Source organism: Erpetoichthys calabaricus, chromosome 4 (genome assembly GCF_900747795.2).
Source record: "Erpetoichthys calabaricus chromosome 4, fErpCal1.3, whole genome shotgun sequence".
NCBI lineage: Eukaryota > Metazoa > Chordata > Cladistia > Polypteriformes > Polypteridae > Erpetoichthys > Erpetoichthys calabaricus.
The window spans coordinates 235,219,375-235,246,010 of record NC_041397.2 but is presented as its reverse complement, the minus strand read 5'-3'; the positions used below and the strand labels follow the sequence as shown (position 1 = coordinate 235,246,010).

At 43.1% G+C, this 26,636-nt stretch overlaps 1 protein-coding gene across 1 annotated transcript in view; it reads left to right on the top strand.

Annotated features, from left to right (window-relative positions):
• The window catches only part of LOC114650659 (high affinity choline transporter 1-like), a 125,635-nt gene extending 99,215 nt beyond the window's left edge, over window positions 1-26,420 (top strand). The window contains exons 7-9 of the mRNA XM_028800440.2: window positions 13,333-13,486; window positions 18,614-18,831; window positions 22,181-26,420. Coding sequence (XP_028656273.1) covers window positions 13,333-13,486; window positions 18,614-18,831; window positions 22,181-22,720 — 912 coding nt within the window. The 3' untranslated portion in view covers window positions 22,721-26,420. The remainder of the gene's footprint in view (window positions 1-13,332; window positions 13,487-18,613; window positions 18,832-22,180) is intronic.
• Window positions 26,421-26,636: the final 216 nt, after the last annotated feature.

Genomic DNA, 26,636 nt, shown 5'->3' with positions numbered 1-26,636 from the left:
AGGAGATGGGCGTGCGCTAACTCACAAACTTGCCGCCGGAAAGTTCGTGGAATTAGCAGCAACTTCCGCACTCCCCCCTCGTGTTCACTGACCCGATATAATAAGTCATTTTCTAAAACAAAGTGGGGTCCTTGTGGCATGGGCTGATTGGTGCGTTGGCCGTTGGCGAGGACTACTACATTCTTCGCAAACTTAAGGGAATCATCATTCCACTGCTCCCTTCTAAATGAGGCCGGTGTTTGTCTGAATTGAAAGCTCAGATCTGAGAGAGGGTCTGGGCTGACCTCAAGGGGCGGAGAGTCGTCCCGATCTGGTGAGGTGCGGACTGATGACGTATTCGCCCGCGACGGGCCGGGAAGCTCTCCGTCCTCCTCGGGGTTTCCCATATCTCTCTCCACCGGCTGCGTACACGGTGTGGAGACAACCTGAGACGGTGTATTCCCATCGGTTACTAGGCCTAATTTTGAATAAGGCGAGATCAGTACTCTGCGGTGGGTTGGCACCCTGCCCAGGATTGGTTCCTGCCTTGTGCCCTGTGTTGGCTGGGATTGGCTCCAGCAGACCCCCGTGACCCTGTGTTCGGATTCAGCGGGTTGGAAGATGGATGGATGGATGGAGATCAGTACTGCACCGCTTTTAATGTCAGACCAGTCCCGCCCGAGAATCACCGCACACGGTGGATTTGGATGTACAGCCACAACGAGTTTTCGTAGTATTCCTCCGTGGCAGATGAAACACCGGGCGGAGTCATAGGCGCGGACATCTCCGTGTACACAGGTAATTCTGGTCTTTGTTTTTAGCCACTGTCGCGGTAGTACATATCGGCAATCAACAACAGAAATGTTGCTGCCGGAATCAAATAAGGCTTCTACCTTGTGGCCATTTACTATGACCTCACCTTTATGAGCCAAAGCCAGGGGGTTTGAAAGCGCACACAACCCATCCCTCTCTCTCCACTTACATTCCGCCTCGCCTCCGAGCGAGGACCGCGCCCGCGGGATCGGGGACTCCGATGCAAACTCCGGTGTATGTTGAGAGGGCAGTGTAAGAGGGACATAATCTCTACGGCTTCTACTTAAGGACCGTTCAGCCCTCTCAAATTGTGAGGCTGCCCTAGATGTTTCTATGAGCTCAATGAGCTCGTTTATATTTGCAAATTCTCCCCAGACCGGCTGGGCGAAATGCTCTGGCAGGCTATTTATGAACAAAAAACAGGTTACTTTTTTCACCACCTGGAAGGTGGTACATTCAGCGGGCCTTAACCAGCCGGCCACCTCTTCCCATAGAAGGTCTAGCTGTTCTTGGGTAGACCGTTCAGGGTTAAACCTCCAGTTTTTAATTTTCTTCACCTGCTGGTCTGGGGAATGTCCACCTTCCTCTGGGACCTTAGCCCCGGTGGAACGGACAGCTCTCTCCTCCGAGAGAGCATAATAAGTCCCCATCGTATCCCCCATAGAGACCAGCCCACGTCTGTGTGTCCCAACGACACTCTCCCTATTCAATTGAGGTGACCCAGAAATAGACAAAGGGAGCGGAGTCTGCACCGGTTCTTTCCGAAACCCGAGACGCACTCCCCACCCGAAAGCTCGGCCCAGGTACTCTCCCACCTGGACATGATTCAGGTCCGGTCCCGTTCTCTTCAGGGATTCCTCCCTCCTGCCGACTACGCCACTGTCAGAAGAACGACCAAAAGACATCGAGAAGGTTTGGGGCAGCCACCCATTTAATCCATTACGGCTGCAAAAGCGATCAAAATTGGCATACATGTTCACACCACCGAGTCCAAAACAGAACTGACTTCCAGGTAGCAAGATGGCAGCTTTAAAGGCCAGTAGCGGAAGTGATGTCATCCCGACCGGAACCAGAAGTGACGTCAGTGGCTGCCCCAGAGCCGGGTGGGATTTCCCTAGAATGGTCTGCAAAAGATCGAGAGGGAAAATTAGTGCACTCCGCCCCCCCCGGTCTGGCATGGAACTACCTGTATTTAAGCCCTTTAGCTGTCTCCTAAACACACGTGTGTGACAGTATTTAAGTATTACAGGTAGTATTTAAGTATTTAAGTATTACAGGTAGTAGTTAGGTGTTACTATGTTAGCCATTATGGATACAAAACAATACAATACAATTTATTTTTGTATAGCCAAAATTCACAAAAGAAGTGCCACAATGGACTTTAACAGGCCCAGTCTTTTGACAGTCCTCCAGCCTTGACTGTCTAAGAAGACAAGGTTAAACCCTTGTGGGGAAGAAACCTTTGGAAAGGCAGTTCAAATATATGTAATGTAATGGATGTAATGAGAACTCAAGTCAAGAAGTCAAGCAAAATGACACCTTTTATTGGCTAACTAAAAAAATTACAATATGCAAGCTTTCAAGGCAACTCAGGCTCCTTCTTCAGGCAAGATGTAATCATTAATCATAACATCTTGCCTGAAGAGGGGGCCTGAGTTGCCTCGAAAGCTTGCATATTGTAATCTTTTTAGTTAGCCAATAAAATGTTTTACAGTTAAAATAAATTTTATAAACTGCATGATGTGCACATATTAAACTACAAATTAGGTTAAATACACAGTAAAACAGAGTAATTTCAAAGTGATTAACATGTAAGGATCCAGTCTATTCATATTATTGCTGAGATATGGAGAGTTGACAGTGAAGGAGAGGAAAACAAAAGCTCCACTTCAAAACATCCGTGAAGAACACAAACATCTAGGGGGTCAAACACTGGTTACAATATAAAGTCAAAAGACAAAGGCAGGAGACCTGGGCCAACAGGCCACTCACCCCCTATTGGACATTCCAAAGTATTATTTGTACTTCTAAAATTTATATTTTTTATTTCTTACTATATTGAGAAATTGTTCTGTTCTGTATACTGCATTGTATTGTATTGACCCCCTTCTTTTGACACCCACTGCACGCCCAACCTACCTGGAAAGGGGTCTCGCTTTGAACTGCCTTTCCCAAGGTTTCTTCCATTTTTTCCCTACAAGGTTTTTTTGGGAGTTTTTCCTTGTCTTCTTAGAGAGTCAAGGCTGGGGGGCTGTCAAGAGGCAGGGCCTGTTAAAGCCCATTGCGGCACTTCTTGTGTGATTTTGGGCTATACAAAAATAAACTGTATTGTATTGTATTGTATTATTTATATATGTTTGTACTGGGCCGTTCAAAAAGAAGACAAAATCCTTTTATCTTTGAATTCATCCTTGCTCATTTCCAGGACTGTTTCCTGCCTTATGTTCAGTGTTGTATTAACAAAAACAATTGTTTAGAAAAAGAATGCAGTAGTAAGCATAAGTAACCATCCAAATATAGATAATAGCAAAAATTGAAAATGAAGACATTGAAAATGGAGAACTAAATTGGAACAAAATGCTCACATGCAAAGGTGAACTTCAGAATACGCACAAGTTCTCTAGGTGGGCTGGAAGAATACATGAAATATTATCCAGGGAAATCGAAAACAAAAAAGGAAAAATTAATGTTACAAAGTTGTAAAGATTTACATATGTACATATACAGTTAGGTCCATAAATATTTGGACAGAGACAACTTTTTTCTAATTTTGGTTCTGTACATTACCACAATGAATTTTAAATGTAAACAACTCAGATGCAGTTGAAGTGCAGACTTTCAGCTTTAATTCAGTGGGGTGAACAAAACGATTGCATAAAAATGTGAGGCAACTAAAGCATTTTTTAACACAATCCCTTCATTTTAGGAGCTCAAAAGTAATTGGACAATTGACTCAAAGGCTATTTCATGGGCAGGTGTGGGCAAGTCTGTCGTTATGTCATTATCAATTAAGCAGATAAAAGGCCTGGAGTTGATTTGAGGTGTGGTGCTTGCATGTGGAAGGTTTTGCTGTGAACAGACAACATGCGGTCAAAGGAGCTCTCCATGCAGGTGAAAGAAGCCATCCTTAAGCTGCGAAAACAGAAAAAAACCCATCTGAGAAATTGCTACAATATTACGAGTGGCAAAATCTACAGTTTGGTAACTGTAACTGTGAGAAAGACAGCAAGCACTGGTGAACTCAGCAACGCAAAAAGACCTGGATGTCCATGGAAGACAACAGTGGTGGATGATCGCAGAATCATTTCCATGGTGAAGAGAAACCCCTTCACAACAGCCAACCAAGTGAACAACACTCTCCAGGGGGTAGGAGTATCGATATCCAAGTCTACCATAAAGAGAAGACTGCATGAAAGTAAATACAGAGGGTGCACTGCAAAGTGCAAGCCACTCAAAAGCCTCAAGAATAGAAAGGCTAGATTGGACTTTGCTAAAGAACATCTAAAAAAGCCAGCACAGTTCTGGAAAAACATTCTTTGGACAGATTAAACCAAGATCAACCTCTACCAGAATGATGGCAAGAAAAAAGTATGGAGAAGGCGTGGAACAGCTCATTATCCAAAGCATACCACATCATCTGTAAAACACGGTGGAGGCAGTGTGATGGCTTGGGCGTGCATGGCTGCCAGTGGCACTAGGACACTAGTGTTTATTGATGATGTGACACAGGACAGAAGCAGCCAAGTGAATTCTGAGGTGTTCAGAGACATACTGTCTGCTCAAATCCAGCTAAATGCAGTCAAATTGATTGGGCGGCGTTTCATGATACAGATGGACAATGACCCAAAACATACAGCCAAAGCAGCCCAGGAGTTTATTAAAGCAAAGAAGTAGAAAATTCTTGAATGGCCAAGTCAGTCACCTGATCTTAACCCAATTGAGCATGTATTTCACTTGTTGAAGACTAAACTTCGGTCAGAAAGGCCCACAAACAAACAGCAACTGAAAGCTGCTGCAGTAAAGGCCTGGCAGAGCATTAAAAAGGAGGAAACCCAACATCTGGTGATGTCCATGAGTTCAAGACTTCAGGCTGTCATTGCCAGCAAAGGGTTTTCAACCAAGTATTAGAAATGAACATTTTATTTCCAGTTATTTAATTTGTCCAATTACTTTTGAGCCCCTGAAATGAAGGGATTGTGTTAAAAAATGCTTTAGTTGCCTCACATTTTTATGCAATCGTTTTGTTCACCCCACTGAATTAAAGCTGAAAGTCTGCACTTCAACTGCATCTGAGTTGTTTCATTTAAAATTCATTGTGGTAATGTACAGAACCAAAATTAGAAAAAAGTTGTCTCTGTCCAAATATTTATGGACATGACTGTGTATAAGCAGGTAAATAAATACATATAAAATAAAGTAATGGGACCAAGTGACATATACTCTATATAAATATAATAAGAAAAATAAGGTGGCAAAATACAACTTACACAACTGTACACATAAAATATTCAGAAAAATATTATACACATATATATTGATAACTACAGATTCGGAACATACCTAGACAATATATCTGTCCAAAATAGGTTTATAAAACTGATTGAAAATTGAGTAGTGTTTATCTGCATTGAGTGGTCTGAAATATGGCAGTGTTCTCATCAAAATGATTCAGAAGCCAGAGTACCAACATGTTTTGAGGATAAATTCACACAGAATTTAAAGAAAGAAAGAAAGAAAGAAAGAAAGTATAACCAGCAGGAAGTGCCACCAAGCCCTAAACCCCAGAATAAGCAATGCCCAACACAGTCATGGGTTCAAATAATGGATTTTTAATCCACTAAACGCTTTTTTTGCAATGAAGCATAGCCAGTAACTATACAAATAATTAAACTCTTTCCTCTCCTTCCTCCTCTGGTTGAGTGTCACCCTTTTTTACCTGAACCTGGAACAGGTTTCCGGTGACCCAGCATGACTTGTGGAGAGCACTTCTAGGTTGTTTCAGAACCAGGGTGGTCCTCACCCGACTGCGCCTCCTTGTGGCATCCAGGAATCCCGTCTGGGTTGCACTTCTGGACTTGAGTTCCCATGAACCCTTGTGGGTGGGGTGTCCAAGCTGGGACACCTACAGTAGACCACTGCCAGCTAACATATGGGGATGGAACTGCTCTTGGCATCTGGTTTCTTCTTGTCCATCCTCTGGTACCTTCCAAGTTGGCAAGAGGTCATGCTCTCATCCAGGTAGGATGTCTGTCTGTCCTCCATGGCATTCAAAGAAAGAAAGAAAATACAATGCCTATTTAGGTAAAGTCCAGAGATCAGATAAAAATAAAAAGAGGCACAACAATAAGTTAGTTAAAATAAGTTACATTTTACTAAGAGAAAATTAATTACTATTTAAAAGATTTTTGTACAACAGTATCTCACAAAAGTGAGTACACCCCTCACATTTTTGTAAATATTTTATTATATCTTTTCATGGGACAACACTGAAGATATGACCCTTTGATACAATGTAAAGTAGTCAGTGTACAGCTTGTATAACAGTGTAAATTTGGTGTCCCCTCAAAATAACTCAACTCACAGCCATTAATGTCTAAACCGCTGGCAACAAAAGTGAGTACAACCCTTAGTGAAAAATGTCCAAATTGTGCCCAATTAGCCATTTTCTGTCCCCGGTGTCATGTGACTCGTTAGTGTTACAAGGTCTCAGGTGTGAATGGGGAGCAGGTGTGTTAAATTTGGTGTTATCGCTCTCACACTCCCTCATACTGGTCACTGGAAGTTCAACATGGCATCTCATGGCAAAGAACTCTCTGAGGATCTGAAAAAAAAGAATTGTTGCCCCACATAAAGATGGCCTGGGCTATAAGAAGTTTGCCAACACCCTGAAACTGAGCTGCAGCACGGTGGCCAAGACCATACAGCGGTTTAACAGAACAGGTTCCACTCAGAACAGGCCTCGCCATGGTCAACCAAAGAAGTTGAGTGCACATGCTCCGCGTAATATCCAGAGGTTGTCTTTTGAAAATAGACATATGAGTGCTGCCAGCATTGCTGCAGAGGTTGAAGGGGTGGGGAGTCAGCCTATCAGTGCTCAGACCATACGCCGAAGACTGCATCAAATTGGTCTGCATGGCTGTCGTCCCAGAAGGAAGCCTCTTCTAAAGATGATGCACAAGAAAGCCCACAAACAGTTTGCTAAAGACAAGCAGACTAAGGACATGGATTACTGGAACTATGTCCTGTGGTCTGATGAGACCAAGATAAACTTATTTGGTTCAGATGGTGTCAAGCGTGTGTGGCGACAACCAGGTGAGGAGTACAAAGACAAGTGTGTCTTGCCTACAGTCAACCATGGTGGTGGGAGTGTCACGGTTTGGGGCTGCATCAGTGCTGCCGGCAGGCACTGGGGAGCTACAGTTCATTGAAGGAACTATGAATGCCAACATATACTGTGACATACTGAAGCCGCAGGGCAGTATTCCAACATGATAACGACCCCAAACACTCCTCCAAGATGACCACTGCCTTGCTAAAGAAATTGAGGGTAAAGGTGCTGGACTGGCCAAGCATGTCTACAGACCTAAACCCTATTGAGCATCTGTGGGGCATCCTCAAATGGAAGGTGGAGGAGTGCAAGGTCTGTAACATCCACCAGCTCCGTGATGTTGTCATGGAAGTGTGGAAGAAGATTCCAGTGGAAACCTGTGAAGCTCTAGTGAACTCCATGCACAAGAGAGTTAAGGCAGTGCTGGAAAATAATGGTGGCCACACAAAATATTGACACTTTGGGCACAATTTGGACATTTTTCACTTAGGGGTGTAATCACTTTTGTTGCCAGCGGTTTAGACATTAATGTCTGTGTGTTGAGTTATTTTGAGGGGACAGCAAATTTACACTGTTATACAAGCTGTACACTGACTACTTTACATTGTATCAAAGTGTCATGTCTTCAGTGTTGTCCCATGAAAAGATATCTCTCTATTATAAAAAAAAATCCTGGGAGAGAAAGATGGGAGACAAGATGTGATCTTCACATTAAGATCACAGAAGACACTTAAAAGACCCGCTAGACGAAAGAGAATAGCCACGCAGTGTCTCACGGGGACCTTAAACATGAGACTTTGTGCCAAGAGATTGACCCAGGACCATCTTGTGATGACGCAGAACATGAGATTCTTAAGACACACCCTACTTACAATCAATATCAAATAAGACAATGGGCAGCAAAACATTCAGTCGTCTAAAGGATTTGAGCACACACAGATCCAGGGTCTCAGTGCATATAAAGCATATAAGGACAATACGTTATAAATGAAACAACGACTAAGTGATGAAGAAAGCAGCGTGGAGAAAAGAGACTCAAAAGTGTTGGAGAGAAAAAAGAGCAAAAAAGAAAAAGAATAATCTAGGTGCAAATTCAGAAAATAAGGAAAATAATTATCAGCCCGTAACAAATGAAATTGAAACAAAGCATGTCCAGTCGGGCTCAGAATTAAAAGACAGAGTAAAAGACAAAGTAGAACTTCATAAACATGTTCACAAATGTTGACTATAAACATGCAGAGCAGATTATGAAAGCAGTGGAATCGAAAGGCTAAAAAAAAACAAACGTTTGCGCGATACAAATGTGGAGAAAGTTAAAGAATATGAAAGTAGGAAAATTAGAAAGTATAAAAAAAAGAAAGTAAAGATCACAGTAGCGCAAACAAATGGAAATTATTACTCGAAAAAGGGAAAATAATCACCACGTACCAGGTGTCATTGAAAAAAAAGCAGGACAAAGCGAGGTCAGAAATAAAAGACAAAGTAGAAAACAAAGTAAAACGTCATAAAGAGGTTAAAAAACATGAGGGCCAAACACATGCAGAGCAGGTTAGAGATAATGAAAACTGGAATTCAAAAGACTCAAAAAAAATGTAGGCGTGAAACACATGCAGAGCAAGATACAGAATACGAAAGCAGAAAAAAACGACAGTGTCAAAAAAAGAGAGTAAACATCGCATTAACACAAAAAAAGAGAAATTATTACTCGGAGAAATAACTAAAAGGTGAATAGAGATCGAATATATGGCAATAGGTGATATGTCAGAAGTATGTAAATATTGTAAGGCTTTGAAGTTTAAGTCAGAGAATTTCAAAAACGGGGTTTACCTCACATGCATTTATTGGTTACTTTGCAAAAAAAATTATTAACTGCTGATGATGTAGATCGCTTTGTCTGTGCTGAAATTCCAAACAGAGAAACCTATCCTGAATTACGGTACAAAGTCATTAAACACATGTCTCACTGACCTCATTTTAAAGATTCAGCATGTTGGGACTCCAAAGATTCTAAATATTGTTTTTACAGAAGTTCTAAAATAAAAGTGAAACTAATGAAATAGCAACAATTCAAAGAAAAAAAAAAAATCTTAAAAGTGTGTATCCGGAAAACCAGACATGGGGGTTGGCAACCAAAGCAAGCAGGGAGCGAAGCCCCCTAGTAATAAAATATTTACAAAAATGCGAAGGGTGTACTCACTTTTGTGAGATACTGTATATAAGTAGTTCTTAAAGGGCCAGGTTCTGATGAAGTGCAGACAACTATATTGAAAAGAAAAGACAAAAGCAGCCAGCTTTTAAAAGGTTTGCATGACTCAGGCGCCGCCGCGAGTGGCAGCCTTTCCAGCAGCTCTATGTACGACTTTATCTTTCTACCTTTCTACCTTTTTCTCTGTTTCATTGATCACTCCTACCACTTTCTTTTATGTGGACTCGTTCCCTGGACACTTTTTACTACTTTTTACTACTTGGACATGGATTTTTACATACCGAGACTCGTCTATTCAAGTAGTCAACTTCAAGCACTGAGAACAAATGCCCGCGCTGGTGTGGTTCCCTATTTACCTGACGAGGTAAGAAGGCGGTACCGTGGCAGCAGAGCTGGAGCTAAGCTACAGGCTAAGTGTCTTTCGAGAAAGTGGCGATACAAGCCTTCGGTGCCTTCTGTGATCCTGGGAAATGTGAACTCACTACCAAATAAGATCGACGAACTGGCTGCACTGGTGAAAAATGTCAGGACCTACAGAGAGTGCAGTTTGTTGTGTTTTTGTGAAACGTGGCTAACAACTAGCATCCCAGATGCTAACGTGGAGCTACCCGGGTTTAGCACAGTTAGAGTGGACAGAGACGCAAATACCTGCGGGAAGGAGAAAGGAGGAGGACTCGCTCTCTATGTAAATACAAGGTGGCGCAACTCTGGACATGTAAACATCAAAATCTCCACTTGCTGCAGGGACATCGAACTGTTGGCCGTAAGTCTACGTCCCTATTACTTGCCCAGAGAGTTTTGACACGTCATTGTTGTTATTGTATACATTCCTCCTCGGGCGAACGTGGAGATGGCGGGTGACATCATTCATTCCGTTGTTGCTAAATTACAAACACAGCACCCTGAGGCTGTTAAAACTGGAGGTTTTAACCATGTGACACTGGACAAAACATTACCTGCCTTCTCCCAGTATGTGGATTGTAACACCCGGGGAAATAAGACTATTGACTTACTGTATGCAAATGTTAAAGACGCATACAGCGCCACCCTGCTGCCTGCGCTTGGGAAAGCAGATCATAACCTGGTTTTGCTTCAGCCTCACTACAAACCAAGAGTGAGAGAGCTACCTACAACCACACGCTCATTCAGGAAGTTGTCCCCTGAGGCAGAGCAGGCACTGAGAAAATGCTTTGGAACTACAGACTGGGATATCCTGCAGGGATCACATAGTGAGAACATTGAGGAGGTTGTTAACTGCACTACTGACTACATCACTTTCTGTATGGACATTGTAGTTCCAGTAAGAACTGTACGCTGCTATGCTAACAACAAGCCAATAATTACAAGTGACATCAAGGGCCTTTTGAACCAGAAGAAAAGGGCTTTTAAAGGCGGTGATCAGCATGAGCTCAAGCACGTGCAGAAGGAACTCCGAGTCCAGCTCAGGGCGGCGAAGGAGCAGTACAGGAGAAAGCTGGAGCAGAAGTTGCAGAATAACAGCACGAAGGAAGTGTGGGGCGGGATGAAGATCATCACTGGCTGCAGCTCGAAGCGGGGTGCCATTATTGAGAGAGACGTGGAGAGAGCAAACCAGATGAACAACTTTTTTAACAGGTTTGACCACCCTAACCCACTCTCACCTCGGAGTACTGCACCCTCCACCCATCCTTCTGCTGATACCAGCATAGGAAAGAGTTTCCCACACCCACAATTACAGCAGCCCAGGTAAGCAGAGAGCTGAGGAGACTTCGTGCCAGCAAAGCAGCGGGTCCAGATGGAGTATCACCCCGACTGCTGAAGGCCTGTGCACTGGAGCTGGGGAGTCCTCTACAGCGCATCTTCAACCTGAGCCTGGAACAGGGGAGAGTCCCCAGGCTTTGGAAAACATCTTGCATCACCCCAGTCCCAAAGGTATCACATCCTAATGATCTGAATGACTTCCGGCCTGTCGCTCTGACGTTGCGTGTGATGAAAACCATGGAGCGGCTGCTGCTTCACCACCTGAGGCCACAGATCTACCACACCCTCAACCCTCTGCAATTCGCATACCAGGAGAAGGTGGGAGCGGAGGATGCCATCATCTACATGCTACACTGATCACTCTCCCACTTGGACAGAGGCAGTGGTGCAGTAAGAATTATGTTTCTAGACTTCTCTAGCGCCTTCAGCACCATCCAACCTCTGCTCCTTAGGGACAAGCTGACAGAGATGGGAGTAAATTCATACCTGGTGGCATGGATTGTGAACTATCTTACAAACAGACCTCAGTATGTGCGTCTCGGGAACTGCAGGTCTGACATTGTGGTCAGCAACACAGGAGCGCCGCAGGGGACTGTACTTTCTCCGGTCCTGTTCAGCCTATATACATCGGACTTCCAATACAACTCGGAGTCCTGCCACGTACAAAAGTTCGCTGACGACACTGCTATCGTGGGCTGCATCAGGAATGGGCAGGAGGAGGAGTATAAGAACCTAATCAAGGACTTTGTTAAATGGTGCGACTCAAACCACTTACACCTGAACACCAGCAAAACCAAGGAGCTGGTGGTGGATTTTAGGAGGACCAGGCCCCTCATGGACCCCGTGATCGTCAGAGGTGACTGTGTGCAGAGATGCAAACCTATATATACCTGGGAGTGCAGCTGGATGATCAATTGGACTGGACTGCCAATACTGATGCTCTGTTGTGGCGAGTGCCCTCTTCTACACAGTGGTGTGCTGGGGAGGAAGGCAGGTTCTATTGTAGGCACGAAGCTGGACAGTTTGACATCTGTGGCAGAGCGACGGGCGCTGAGCAGGCTCCTGTCAATCATGGAAAATCCACTGCATCCACTGAACAGTTTCATCTCCAGACAGAGGAGCAGCTTCAGCGACAGACTGCTGTCACTGTCCTGCTCCACTGACAGACTGAGGAGATCGTTCCTCCCCCACACTATGCGACTCTTCAATTCCACCTGGGAGGGTAAACGTTAACATTATACAAAGTTATTGTCTGTTATACCTGCATTTTTATTACTCTTTAATTTATTGTTTTTTATCAGTATGCTGCTGGTGCTGGAGTATGTGAATTTCCCCTTGGGATTAATAAAGTATCTATCTATCTATCTATCTATCTATCTATCTATCTATCTATCTATCTATCTATCTATCTATCTATCTATCTATCTATCTATCTATCTATCTATCTATCTATCTATCTATCTATCTATCTATCCATCCATCCATCCATCCATCCATCCATCCATCCATCCAGTTATATTGAGAAACCTGTGCAGAATGAACAGGGCAGGGCTTGCCTTTTACTCATTCAGATCATAATGAATGGGGCTATCACCAAGGCAGTTTACTTGTTTTATTGTCCTTTCTGAATTTAACCTTGGTATATGAGAATTCTGTTCTAATTTATTTTTGCATTTTCAATGTTTCACTTTAAATGTGTGTTATTGTCTATATTTGGATGACTGCATGTGCTTTCTGTTGCATTCTGTTTGTAAAGAGTTGTTTTTATGAATACAGTATATTCTCTAATTGAATTCCCTACTTTTTGCCTTCCGTTGTTTCTGCCTTTGAACATAAACAGGTGAGAGTTTTTCCTACAGATGAATTATATAATCATTATGTCCAGTGCTGCTATAATATGATACAGTTCTTGGTGGTCTTGACTTCCAATTAATTGGCTTTGTAAATGCTGTTATGGTTCACTGTCTTGCAACTACTCACAATTTTGTTTCACAGAAGCATGTTTTCATGTTGGCAGAATGTTGAATCCTGGTCTAAACATTTGTGCTAGTGGCTGTCATCTCACTTTGCTGACAAAAGTTTTCCTAGTTATCCACAGAGGTGCAAACTGAGTGAAAGCAAAGACGGTTTGTACACAAAGAAATAAAGACGTGGGTGCAGGATGATGATGACATGAGCACCTGTCTCTGGCAATGTTTACTAAACAATATTTACTAGTTTTTACAGCAATTTCAAATGGTTTCATTACCCTTTTATATGTTTTTAGACCCTTGGTGGACTTTGCTATCAGGCATTTTTTCAACGTGTCCTGGCAGTGTCCACCACGCGGCAAGCTCAAGTGACATGCTACGTGGCAGCCGCTTGCTGTTTCTCTTTAGGCATTCCTCCCGTGCTCATCGGAGCAGTCGCTGCATCAACAGGTGAGAGATTCCTGACTTCTAAAATGTATATAAGTACTGTAGTTTGCAAGGTATTCAGATCCTGTGACTGAAAAACAATCCCAAATCATTACCCCCTTCATCATCATACTTGGGGGTTAGTATGAGGTGTTCATCTTAGTGCGCTGAGTCCAATTTTCTCTGAACATGGTGTAAATAGCAACCACTTCAGTGTTACCTGTCTTGAAGACTTTATTCTTAAAGTCCCTTTAAACGTGATTTTACAAACCTAAGTCAAGCTATGCTGTTCTTAGTTTGTAATGAGCTTTTCTCCTAGCTGTCCTTCCATGAAAGTCATGTCTCTTCAGTCACTTTTTGATTTTAGAGTCACACATGATAGTCATTTGTGCAATTTTGTACAGAATTGAGTGTGAAAGTACACATACACCAAAAAACAGGAAAATGTTTACAGAAAAAAATTTGATTTTTAAAGTCTGGAACAGGCACATTTATACACAATTTGCACTTTATGGCTCACAATTATCTTAAAAATGCGGCTATGTGACTGTGCCTTAAACCCCATCTTGAAACAACCATGCCTTTATTACATCTCGCCTAGATTATGGTAATTCCTTATATGTGGGTCTGTCAAAATCTGCTCTGTCACGACTTCAGCTGGTTCAAAACGCTGCTGCTAGATTCTTAATTGGGTCAAGAATAAAAGGATCACGTCTCCCCCATTTTAGCCTCTCTCCACTGGCTACCGGTGAGAATCTTGTTGTTTGTTTTTAAAGCCTTGCATGGTCTCACTCCAAAATATATCTTTGACCTCCTTCTCTGGGCTGAGTGGTGGCTCTGAGGCTAGAAATCTGCACTGGTAATCGGAAGGTTACCGGTTCAAATCCCGTAAATGCCAAAAGTGACCCAACTTTGTTGGGGCCTTGAGCAAGGCCCTTAACCTGCAATTGCTCCGTCCTGGGTATAACGTTAATCTGCATCCAGTCCTGCATGTAGGCCCTCCAACCTGCAGGGAAGAACTGGCACTCCAGCCACCATAAAAAACCTCACACTGTTCCATTCTATCTGAACTAGTTTGGTGTTGAGGTGTCACCCGTTGCATGGCTACACTCAGGTCCTAATCTGGGATCCTGAGTAGGTTTGTGTTTCCCTCTAAGGGGGCGCTAGCTCCCTGGGAATACGTTTGTTTTCCAATTGCGGCATCTTAAGTAACCTGAACCTAAATAGATATATTATAAAGAGGCGATATCCCTCCCATAGTGATACGGTGGTAAGAAATCAGATAAGAGAAAATAACTTATCTTTCTTTAATGACAATTTACGCGGCATTACAGACGAAGGAAGCCATAGCAAGTTGAAGTGGGATCTCGATGTATACAGTCTGCCATTTTCGTTGCTGCGCTGGAAGGATTTTCAGAATCGGATGACGTTATCTCCCATCCGTCCGTCGGCTTCAAAGGTGTGCCAGGCGATGTTCCAAGGTTTTATACCCTTTCTTCATGTGCAGGCTCCTATGTAGATAAATCATGCCATTCCAAACATGGAAAAGAAGATCCAATGTCAGCTGACTCTGACACACAGAAATAGTACAATGCCCATTTTCGTTGTTGTCCCTTTCTTGTCTTCTAATGCTTGCCTAGTAGTTCTAAATGATGAGCCTTGTGGCCTTGTGTTAGCTGTACATGTGAGCAGAGTTATAAAATATTTTTGTACAGAGCACAGTGACATATTAAACATATAAACTTATTACAGTTTGTCATGTGGTGGATGTGGCACTACGCTGTATCAGCATGTGCTCCCAACCTCCTTCACCCCTATGTGGCACCAAAAGCACTGAGGTCATCTGGACAACTTCTTCTCCTTGTAGTGCCAAGATCTCGGCTGAAGTCGAGGGGAGCCCGAGCTTTCTTAGTTGTTGCTCCTAGGCTTTGGAATGACTTGCCTTTTCACATCAGGCCTTCATCCTCTCTTGAGGTTTTTAAAAACTTACTTGTTTTCTTCTGCTTTTCACTGTGTATAATAGGATTGTGGCGGATGGTGGATGTTGTAATTGGTTGTCTTGTTGTTCTGCTTCTGTATGATTGTTTGCATTGTGTTCACTTTAATGCTTCTTTGTTTAGCACTTTGGCGCACCCTCTGTTGTTTTAAATGTGCTTTTATAAATTACTAATCTAATCTAATCTATTTGAACCTTGCTAATCAACCTCATGCCTACTGTATGGAATCACAAAGCTGTAGACTTTCATTGGCTGCTGCCTGATGCATCCAGTGATTACGTACAGCAGCATCAGCATATCGTCTGCCAATGCTACTTTGCCTCAAAATAAATGAATCATGTGTTGACCCAGGCCACCAAGTCACACTGTTTGTCAGTCTCATCTTGCCCCCAAAGCTGACTTGTGTCTTAAGCACTGTTCCTCAACCTGTGGGTTGCAATCCAAATGTAACAGGTAATTGGATGTTTTTTTGTTTTTTTTATAAAAGCCATTCAACATCCCAGCAGTAATTTGTTGTATACCTGTACGTGAAGAACTGCCCCTGCCACCCAACATCATGCTTTGTCTACATGCTTGAAACCACAAGGCCCCCCTCCTGCTCCTTGATATTAAATATTTTATAAAAAAAAAATCTTTCATTTATATACACGTAAAAGCAGGCTACACCAAGAGGGACCCTCCCTGACATTACTTAAATCTGGCACCACACTTGAAATATCCCCTCAACCACATACCTGCTCTTCAATGTTACCTAATTATAACTAAGTGTGCCCAAGAGACATATCTGTACCCCCACTCAAACTTTTGTTTAAAACTGGATCCCATAGCCAAAAAGGTTAGGAACCACTGCATTAATGAAATGTTACAGCTTATTGTTAACAAAAACAGTGTCATTTTCGCCAGGTGTCTTGTTTCAATATAAGTACAGTCCATTACCCCGATTACCTTAGAAAATCTAGACACTGCCACAAATTGCTCTTATATGTTGTCCAAAAACCAACAAGCACACATAAGCTAAAGAGTCCTGCCAGTCCCAGTTTCCTTTGTATATGACCATCTTCATAGTCCAGGGCCGTCTTAACAGCATCATAGACTCCCAGGCAAACTAGCGCACTGAAGCCCCCATTTTGAAAACAAAACAGAAGGCAGTGAGGTGTAGTGGTTAAGGCTTTGGAGTTGAAATCCTAAGGCTGTGGGTTCAAATCCTGCCACTGACACTGTGTGACCCGGAGTAACTCACTTCACCCGCTTGTGCTCAAATTGGAACAAGGACAGAAATGTAGCCAATTGCATCTCATATGTTGTAAGTTGATTTAGATAAAGGTGTCAAACCAAAATGTAAATGTACAAAATACATAGGTATCAGAAACATTGTGGGCCTCTATGCTCCTGGGGCCCCCAACCAGTGATCATACATTAAAATGGCCCTGCCATAGTCTTCATTCAGCACCAAAAAGGACATGTTGTGTCAAACCATTAAGCCAGTGATTCCCAAACTCGGTCCTGGGGACCCCCTGTGACTGCAGGTTTTTGTTCCAACCAGATTCACAATCGGTGATAATAATCGATAACAAGTGATCTCATTTAATGAGCTGGTCTTTTTTACTCTTCTCTTATGCTGCATTCAGAAAAAACACAACAGTATGGTTTTTACATTCATATCACATTTAAAAATATTTCTATTTTTTCTAAAGCTGTAACTGTTTAACTCTCTTTTGTTGTTTTCCTATTATTTCCCCTTTTCCTGTGTAGTTTGCTCCCTTCATTTAACTCTAATAGTGACAATTAACAACCAGGATGATGAAAGCTGCAGCGACTTCAGTGACAGACGCACTAATTAGTAAATAACTAATTAAATAACCTGGAAAAGCAGAATGAAAATTAGGTTGAAAATATTGTTAATGACTTAAAAAATACATATTCCCCATATAACTGCTTATTACATTTTAATAAAAATCTACCAAACTTAGTTTTTCATTTCTACATTGACTCCAAAACACAGAAACTGGGAAATAATGACTCACTTAATTATGCGAACAGTCCAATGAAAAGCAGAAGTTGGTTGGAACAAAAATCTGCAGCCACAGGGGGTCCCCAGGATCGAGTTTGGGAACCACTGCATTAAGCTGCAGGGAATGAGATTTATAGCTTTCTGTGCGCAGAGACGGAATCACGCCTGTGTTTTCACTCTACTTTGGCTTCTAATCCTGAGAAATGACAATAGATAGCCAATATAAACTGAGGAAAAAACAAAAAAGTTCTCCAGTGCAAATATGCAGCATTGGCCATCTTAAAAGTCAACTAAAACAGAGTCCGTCAATCATATTCATAATTTCTGAGGTTGAATATGTTTGTCACATCAACACACGTTATAATAACAGCTTGGTGATATGAATTATTATAAGCATGAGTCGTAAGACAGTTGAATTGGCTACATTTTTCTACTTTATCAAGGGTGTTGCATAAGGATCTGTCAGAGATACTGTAAATATACACGCATTCTCTTGTCAAGTTTTCTTTTGTAAGTCCTGACATGGAAAGTTGCATATGCACAATTCAGGCCTTGTTTTTTTGTATACTATACAGGTTTTATAAATCTGACCCCAGGTGAGGGGCAGGGGATTACTAATTACAGTCAGTCAGTCAGTCGTTTTCTAATCCGCTTAGTCCTAAACAGGGTTGTGGGGTGCTGCTAGAGACTATCCCAGCCAGAATAGGGTGCAAGGCAGGAATAAGCCCTGGTCAGGGAGTCAGTCCATCGCAGGGTGAACACACACAGACACACACTCCAACCACACACTAGGGCCAATTTAGTACCACCGATCCACGTAACCTGCATGTGTTTGGATTGTGGGAGGAAACAGGAGCACATGGAGGAAACCCACGCAGACACGCAAACTCCATGCAGGGAGGACCCAGGACACAAACCCTGGTCTTCTTACTACGAGGCAGCAGTGCTACCACTGTGCCACTCTTGCTAATTACAGTATGTTCTAATAAGCAATACTTTAAAGATGTGCTTACATTTTCAAAAGACTGTATATATGTCATGTTATTACTGTGTTCATTTGTCATATATTACGGCACAACTTCAGTTTTAGTGAGTATCTGTTTCTTCTGTTTTCATTTGACTCCATGCACATTTCTGTTTCAGACTGGAATCAGACCAGCTACGGTCTTCCCACCCCATATGACAAAGGGGAGGCCAGCTACATTTTGCCGATAGTCCTTCAGCATCTCTGCTCTGAATACATAGCTATTGCTGGAATTGGAGCTGTAGCTGCTGCTGTCATGTCATCAATGGATTCTGCACTGCTCTCTTGCAGCTCCATGTTTGCTCGAAATATTTACAAACGAATATTAAGGAAAAAAGTAAGAAAATTAAATACTATATTTATACTTGGTTAATATTTTACTTGTGGTACTGGGAGTGCCTTCCCATATTTTAGTTTTCTGTCTTTGTTGACTAAAATTCTGTTGCCTTTAACATCTTAAATTCTGACAGTTTATCAGAATTATGAAATGCTTGGCACATTTTTTTTCTTTTTTTCCCCACCTTCTGTTGTTCTGCCAGTGGATGGAAGGCCACAAGGGCAAATTAGAAAAAGGGGCCAGGAGGTAAATGTAAATCCAGAAACCAAGCCAAACATTTTCACCAGTTAGACAAGAAATCCTACTGCCAAACCCACATGTGATTTAAATATTGTGATGTCCCAGTTGATCACAACAAAAGCTGCTGCGCTTTGTCTGTACTATGGTGTTCACACTCTGGTGTCTTCTCTCGTGGTGCTGACGACCCTGAAGGTCTGTGCTGGCTGGATCAAAATCAGGTTCAAGCCTGGGTAGTCCCATTGTTTCCAGGTAGCTTCTGCACCCTCTAGTCTACAGGTCAGATCCATCACTGAGTGGATGTCGTTCCATAGCATTTAATCACAAAGGCTCTAGTCTATCCCTGACAGGACTGCATCAATAACAAGCTTCTCTGCGATGTGCTCATAAGGGTCTCCACGGATCCAGCTTTGAATCAGGTCTACTAAGCCCTGGATCTGTTTTTGTACAGAGCGATCCGGATCAATATGCCACAGTCAAAACTGGCGCCCCTTGACCACTGAGCTCACAGCCTTGCAGAGGAGGATCTGTTGCTTCAGGTAGTCATAATCATCGAGCCTTTCAGGAGGGAGATTCCGTATAGCTTGGAGGGCTCCTCCGGTTAAAAACAGGGTGAAAATAGCTGTCCAGGCTCCCCCGTCCCAGCACATCAATGTTGCCATACGTTCAAAGCAGAAAGGAAACACTCAGGGTCATCTGAGGGAGCCATCTTCAACAGCACATCTTGTGGCCGCGCCAAGGCAGAGGCAGCATCCAGAGCCTCATCTTGCTCTGGGTTTTGCTGTATTTTTTAGGGATCCATCAGTGTAAGGACCCCACTTCAGGTACCATGTGACATGTGAGTCACTGTCTTGCACCCCGAAACATGAGACAGAGTCTCAGTACTTTAGCAAAACTAACTTTATTCAGCTTGAAACAGGAACAGCACGGTTATTTATTGTAGTGGGATCTACCACTCTCCTATACACAGTCACAGCAATCAGGCAGGGTCATGGCCAGGTTAGTGGCTAAGTAATACTGTTCCCTGCAGTTACGGTGCATCCGGACAGTATTCACAGCGCATCACTTTTTCCACATTTTGTTATGTTACAGCCTTATTCCAAAATGGATTAAAATCACATGTACATAAGTATTCACAGCCTTTGCTCAATACTTTGTCGATGCACCTTTGGCAGCAATTACAGCCTCAAGTCTTGTTGAATATGATGCCACAAGCTTGGCACACCTATCCTTGGCCAGTTTTGCCCATTCCTCTTTACAGCACCTCTCAAGTTTCATCAGGTTGGATGGGAAGCATCGGTGCACAGTCATTTTAAGATCTCTCCAGAGATGTTCAATCGGATTCAAGTCTGGGCTCTGGCTGGGCCACTCAAGGACATTCACAGAGTTGTTCTGAAGCCACTCCTTTGATATCTTGGCTGTGTGCTTAGGGTCGTTGTCCTGCTGAAAGATGAACCGTCGCCCCAGTCTGAGGTCAAGAGCGCTCTGGAACAGGTTTTCATCCAGGATGTCTCTGTACATTGCTGCAGTCATCTTTCCCATTATCCTGATTAGTCTCCCAGTCCCTGCCGCTGAAAAACATCTCCACAGCATGATGCTGCCACCACCATGCTTCACTGTAGGGAAGGCATTGGCCTGTTGATGAGCGGGGCCTGGTTTCCTCCAAACGTGATGCCTGGCATTCACACCAAAGAGTTCAATCTTTTTCTCATCAGACCAGAGAATTTTCTTTCTCGTGGTCTGAGAGTCCTTCAGGTGCCTTTTGGCAAAATCCAGGCAGGCTGCCATGTGCCTTTTACTAAGGAGTGGCTTCTGTTTGGCCACTCTACCATACAGGTCTGATTGGTGGATTGCTGCAGAGATGGTTGTTCTTCTGGAAGGTTATCCTCTCTCCACAGAGGACCTCAGGAGCTCTGACAGGCCCTTCTCCCCCGATCGCTCAGTTTAGATGGCCGTCCAGCTCTAGGAAGAGTCCTGGTGGTTTCAAACTTCTTCCACTTACGGATGATGGAGGCCACTGTGCTCATTGCGACCTTCAAAGCAGCAGAAATTTTTCTGTAACCTTCCCCAGATTTGTGCCTCGAGACAATCCTGTCTCAGAGGTCTACAGACAATTCCTTTGACTTCATGCTTGGTTTGTGCTCTGACATGAACTGTGAACTGTGGGACCTTATATAGAAAGGTGTGTGCCTTTCCAAATCATGTCCAACCAACTGAATTTACCACAGGTGGACTCCAGTTAAGCTGCAGAATCATCTCAAGGATGATCAGGGGAAACGGGATGCACCTGAGCTCAAGTTTGAGCTTCATGGCAAAGGCTGTGAATAATTATGTACATGTGCTTTTTCAGTTTTTTATTTTTAATAAATTTGCAAAAATCTCAAGTAAACGTTTTTCACATTGTCATTATGGGGTGTTGTGTGTAGAATTCTGAGGGAAAAAATGAATTTAATCCATTTTGGAATAAGGCTGTAACATAACAAAATGTGGAAAAAGTGATGCGCTGTGAATACTTTCTGGATGCACTGTATAATGCTCCTTGCATAACCCATCGACAGCAGGTGCTCATATCGAGACCATGATCATTTCGGATTTGCTTTTATGGTGCCTGCAGTTGTTTTTTTTTGTTTTTTATTTCACCTTATACAATTTCTTGTATTAGGAATTTGTTAGTTTTCGCATACACCTTGGGGTTAGAGCGCAGGGTCAGCCATTGTACAGCGCCCCAGGAGCAATTACAGGTTAAGGGCCTAGCAGAGTAGGATTTCTTTTGGCAGTGACGGGGATTCGAACAGGCAACCTTCAGGATACCAACGCAGATCCTTAGCCTCAGAGCCACCACTCCGCCCCGGCAACCGTTAGGCTGTCTTCCACAGATGCAGCGATCAATTGTAATTATATAATGACTTTCAAGACCTTGGAGTAAAATGGATTTACATAGATATTGATCAAATAAGGAATTAAAAAGTAAAAAATGAAAAAGACCCCCTACATAGATGTGCTGACATATGTAGAGCCTGCAGACAAAATTTACAAACAACAATTTGTCACAGAAGTTAGATCGCAGAGCTACAGCACAATATAATTCTGTTATGTCCTTTTTTACTTTTAGGCATCTGACCGAGAGGTCCAATGGGTGATCAAATTTGGAATTCTTCTGTTTGGACTCATTGGCATGGGCCTGGCACTATTAACCAATTCAGTCTATTCTCTGCTTTTAATGAGTGGAGAGTTGATATACGCTGTGTTTTTCCCACAGCTGGTGTGCATCATGTATCTTCCGAAGACTAACGCCTTTGGGGCAATAGCTGGATTAGTGGTGGGAACGACATTGAGACTTTTAAGTGGAGAACCTTTCCTCCACATTCCCCCTGTTATTCATTATCCAGGCTGCACACTTATAGATGGAGTTTATGTGCAGTTCTTCCCATTAAAAACTCTTTCAATGATAGTTTCCTTCTTCACCATTGTGTCTGTATCCTATTTATTTTTATTCCTTTTTGAAAGGGGCTTCCTGCCTGAAAAATGGGATATTTATAATTTAAAGGAAAAAGCTGCTGTGACACTTAAAACTATTAACTTGGAAGAACACAATGAAACAATTTCTCTTGATAAGATAAATTGTGAAAATGGTGCTGAAAGTAATAAATGAGTGGAGTTGTTAGTATTATAATTACAGCTATTTTAAAGATGGCCTTTATTTGGATTAGTTGGAAAAGCATAGCACATTGTTATAACATTATTATTAAAAAAGGAGTCCTCTCTGTCATCTCAAAGCTGCGTGAAGTGTTTTTACAGTTGCTGGAGTGCCAATCCTGCCACCAACCCCCATGATTTCCCTGCAAGTTGGAGAACTGCTTGCAGGGCCAGATGCAGTTTAATGTCATACCAAGGGTCCTTCCAGACAGACAATATCTTTGTATAATGTTAGGGAAATTATGGGGGATGGTGGCAGGATTGGAACTCCAGCCACCGTAAAAACACTTCATGCAGCTCTGAGATGACACGACAGGACTCATTTCTGCTCACCGCAGGAGTAGCTCTGCTGCACCTGCCCATAGGAAGGCTGCTAGCATTATGAAAGGGGATGGGGGGAAAGCCCATCATCCCTGGAAGTGTCAAAACCATTGGCAAGCCAATGGGGTCAGGCCTGTTGGGGATCGGAGCTGGTATGATGCTGAGGCGTCACCCACTACACGGCAGCACTTGGGTCCCAATTTGAGGTGACCCATCTGGGTAGGCACGTGGAATGTCTTGTCTCTTCGGCATGATGATCTTCCTCTGCTGTCGGATAATGCTTGTAAACTTCGCATTTCAGTGGGGGCACTCTCTGATGTGTGCAGACCTGGGACTGGCCAGTTCTCTGTAGGTGGGGTACACCTTTATTGGTCTGATGGCTGGAGCTGTTGCCGTTGTTTCAATGATGTCTCTGTGAGGGAGACATTTTATTTGAAACTTTGCTTGGTGGTTGATGGGTTCCCGCGAGGTGACACTCCTCTGGTCATGGGTGACTTCATTGTGACCACTGGCACTGACAGGGCTGGCTATGAGGATTGGATCTGGTGAGTGTGGTGAAAGTGGCTCCATGTTCCTTGACTTTGAAAAAGGTCAGGGGCTGCGGATCGCTATATACTGGTTCCAACACCTTGAGCCACATCGTTGGACTTGGTACTCCAATACTGGTGGTGTGGTGAAAGAGATCAATCACATCCTCATGGACAGACACTGCAGGGTTTTACAAAACTTCAGGGTCTACAGAAGTGCCCAGTTTGTGCCCACAGACTTGTTGTTGCTACTCTGAAAATCCAGCTTAGATCCAGTAGGCTACCACCTACTAGGAAAATGAGGCTAGACCTGGATAGAGACTCCAAGATCAGGCTGTTTCTAATGAGTTTGCACACAGTTTGTGTGAGGAACTTACAGACTTGAGGGTGACTGCCAATCCTAATGTGATGTGGGGGACTTTCCATGACAAGACCCTGAACATTTCTGAGGGTTGTGTTGGTGTTACCGGTGTTCCCAGAAGGAGGTGTTTCATGTCTCAGGGCACCCTGAATATCATTGAGAAGAGTCGCAGCGCACGGCTTGATGGCAACTCCGGTCTGTACCAGGAACTGAGAAGGATGACTGCGAGGGCTCTGAGGGCAGAAAAGTAAGTGTTTGTTAGGGCAAACTATGAGCAAATGACACACCATCTATGGTCTAGTGACCTATGTCCTCCTTATAGAGGAATCAAAGCATTACGCACATCCGAATCTGTTCTTCAGAGAGTAGCAGTCATGACAGCTGATGGAACGGTCCTCACGGATAACACTGCAGTTGTGACCCACTGGGCTGGCTGCTTTGAGCAGCTGTTTAAAGCTGATCCTCCAGCTAGGATGTTGGATATCTCGGGTCCATGGTTCTTGAGGCTGATCCTCCAATTATCTGTGAACCATCCAATCTCATTGTGGTTTTGGGAGTGAACTTCTCCAGGTTGTTGGTAAGGCTGTCTTCTTGGCATTGCAAGCAATCTTTGCTTTCATTTGTGAGACAGGCGTCATCCAAACTGACTGAAAAATGGGACTTGTCACCCCTATCTGGAAAAGGAAGGGTGATCGCCTAGATTGCGGCAACTACAGGGGGATGATATTGCTCTTGGTACCAGGTAAGGTCCTTACTACAGTGTACCATCGACCGCATCATGGCACTGAGGGTTCTAATGGAGCGCAAATGTGAATATCGGCAGAGATTCTTTGTAGTCTTTGTTGATTTTCATAAAACGTTCAACTCAGTTGATCAAGCTGCCCTGTGGGACATCCTGAGAATTTACGAGATCTCCTCAAAGTTTTTGGATATCATGGCTGGCCTGTACACTGGAACTGTGAGTGCTGTGCAGAGTGGAAGCAGAACCCCTGCATTTTGCCCAGTTGATTCTGGGGTTCATCAGGAGTGTGTTCTTGCTCCTACTCTGTTCAGTGCTTGCATGGACTGGGTGATGGGCAGGATCTTGGGATCCTGAGGCTGTGGGGCATTTGTTGGTAAAGAGAGCGGGGCTCTTGACAGACTAAGTGAGGAGTCTGAGTGTCTGGGATTGCAAGTGTCCTGGATAAAAAACAAGATCTAAGCCTTTAATGACCTCTTGGGCACAACCTTCAGCAGTGTGTCTGTCTGTGGAGAGAGTCTCAACCTTGTTGAGAGATTTACTTACCTCAGCAGCGACATTCATGTCTCTGGTGACTCTTCCTCTGAAGTCAGTAGATGGAAAGGGCTGTGTGAAAGTCCTGATATCTTTGCAAAAGGATGAAGGTCTAAGTGTTTAGAGTCTTGGTGCTTCCTGTTTTGCTGTATGGTTGTGAGACATGGACACTCTCCAGTGACCTGAGACAAACTCTGGACTCCTTCGGTACTGTGTCTCTTCAGAGAATCCTAGGGTACCGCTGGTTTGACTTTGTGTTGAATGAGCGGTTGCTCATGCAGTCCCGAATGAGGCACATTACCTGCCATGTAAGGGAGCGTCAGTTACAGCACTTATGGCCATGTGGTGTGATTTCCCAAAGGTGATCGGGCTCGAAGGATTCTCATTGTTGAGGACCAAAGTTGCTGGACCAGGCCAAGGGGACGCCCACGTAACACCTGGCTGTGGCAGATAGAGGATCATTTAAGTGGTGTGAGACTAGATCGCGTGCCTGCCTGGGGGGTTGCCAACCAGTATCCCGAGCTGTTTCATTGTGTGGTGGGTGCAGCAATATGCTGTACCAGTGCATTCTCCCTGACCTGACCTGACCAGATTATTAAAAATTAAAAGACTTGTAAAGTGAAAATATATTATAAATATATAGATAAACTTATGTTTTTCTATATTTTGCTTGAACTCTTACTTTTTGAAAATGTAACATTTTACACTTTGAGTTTCCCAGATGAAAAAACATTTATAGATATTTTAATCCTCATGAAGTGATGGCATGCTTGCTTGAGGAACCATGTACACAATGGAATAAGTCAGTAATGTTGAACATGGTTAAAGTTTAAAGTAATAGCTAAGAGATTTCTTGACCAGAACCTCCCTTGACACCCCTCAAAACGGAGCAATTTGTCAGGTTTTAACAGATGTCCTCTTTTACAGGACTCACACACTACACAGATTCAAAATTAAAATGTCCGCTACTAAAACATACCTTTATTTTATAGCAAAATGAAAATGTAGCCAGAGACTGCTTTATTCATATAATCAATAATATTTTTTGCTTGTAACCTTGAATCATTTTACTAAGGGGAATATGAAGATGTACTCAAGTTAATTTTTCATAAACTGTTTCACACTTACATCTGTGTGTATTTTTTAAATAAAGATTTATTTTATTACCAAAAAAGACCTATGGTTTTAATGAAGAGCAAACTTTTGTTTTTGGGGCATACTTTACATGAAGCAAGTTGGATTGCTATGCATAGAGATTTACCACATCATATTTATTTAATCTGTTATCAACCAATCTACAAAAAGAAGCCATGATTACAGCTTCAGTGTGATTCAGCTATGGGAGCTAAGAGAAGAATTCTGAAGAAGGAAAAAAAAACTAAAGAAACTG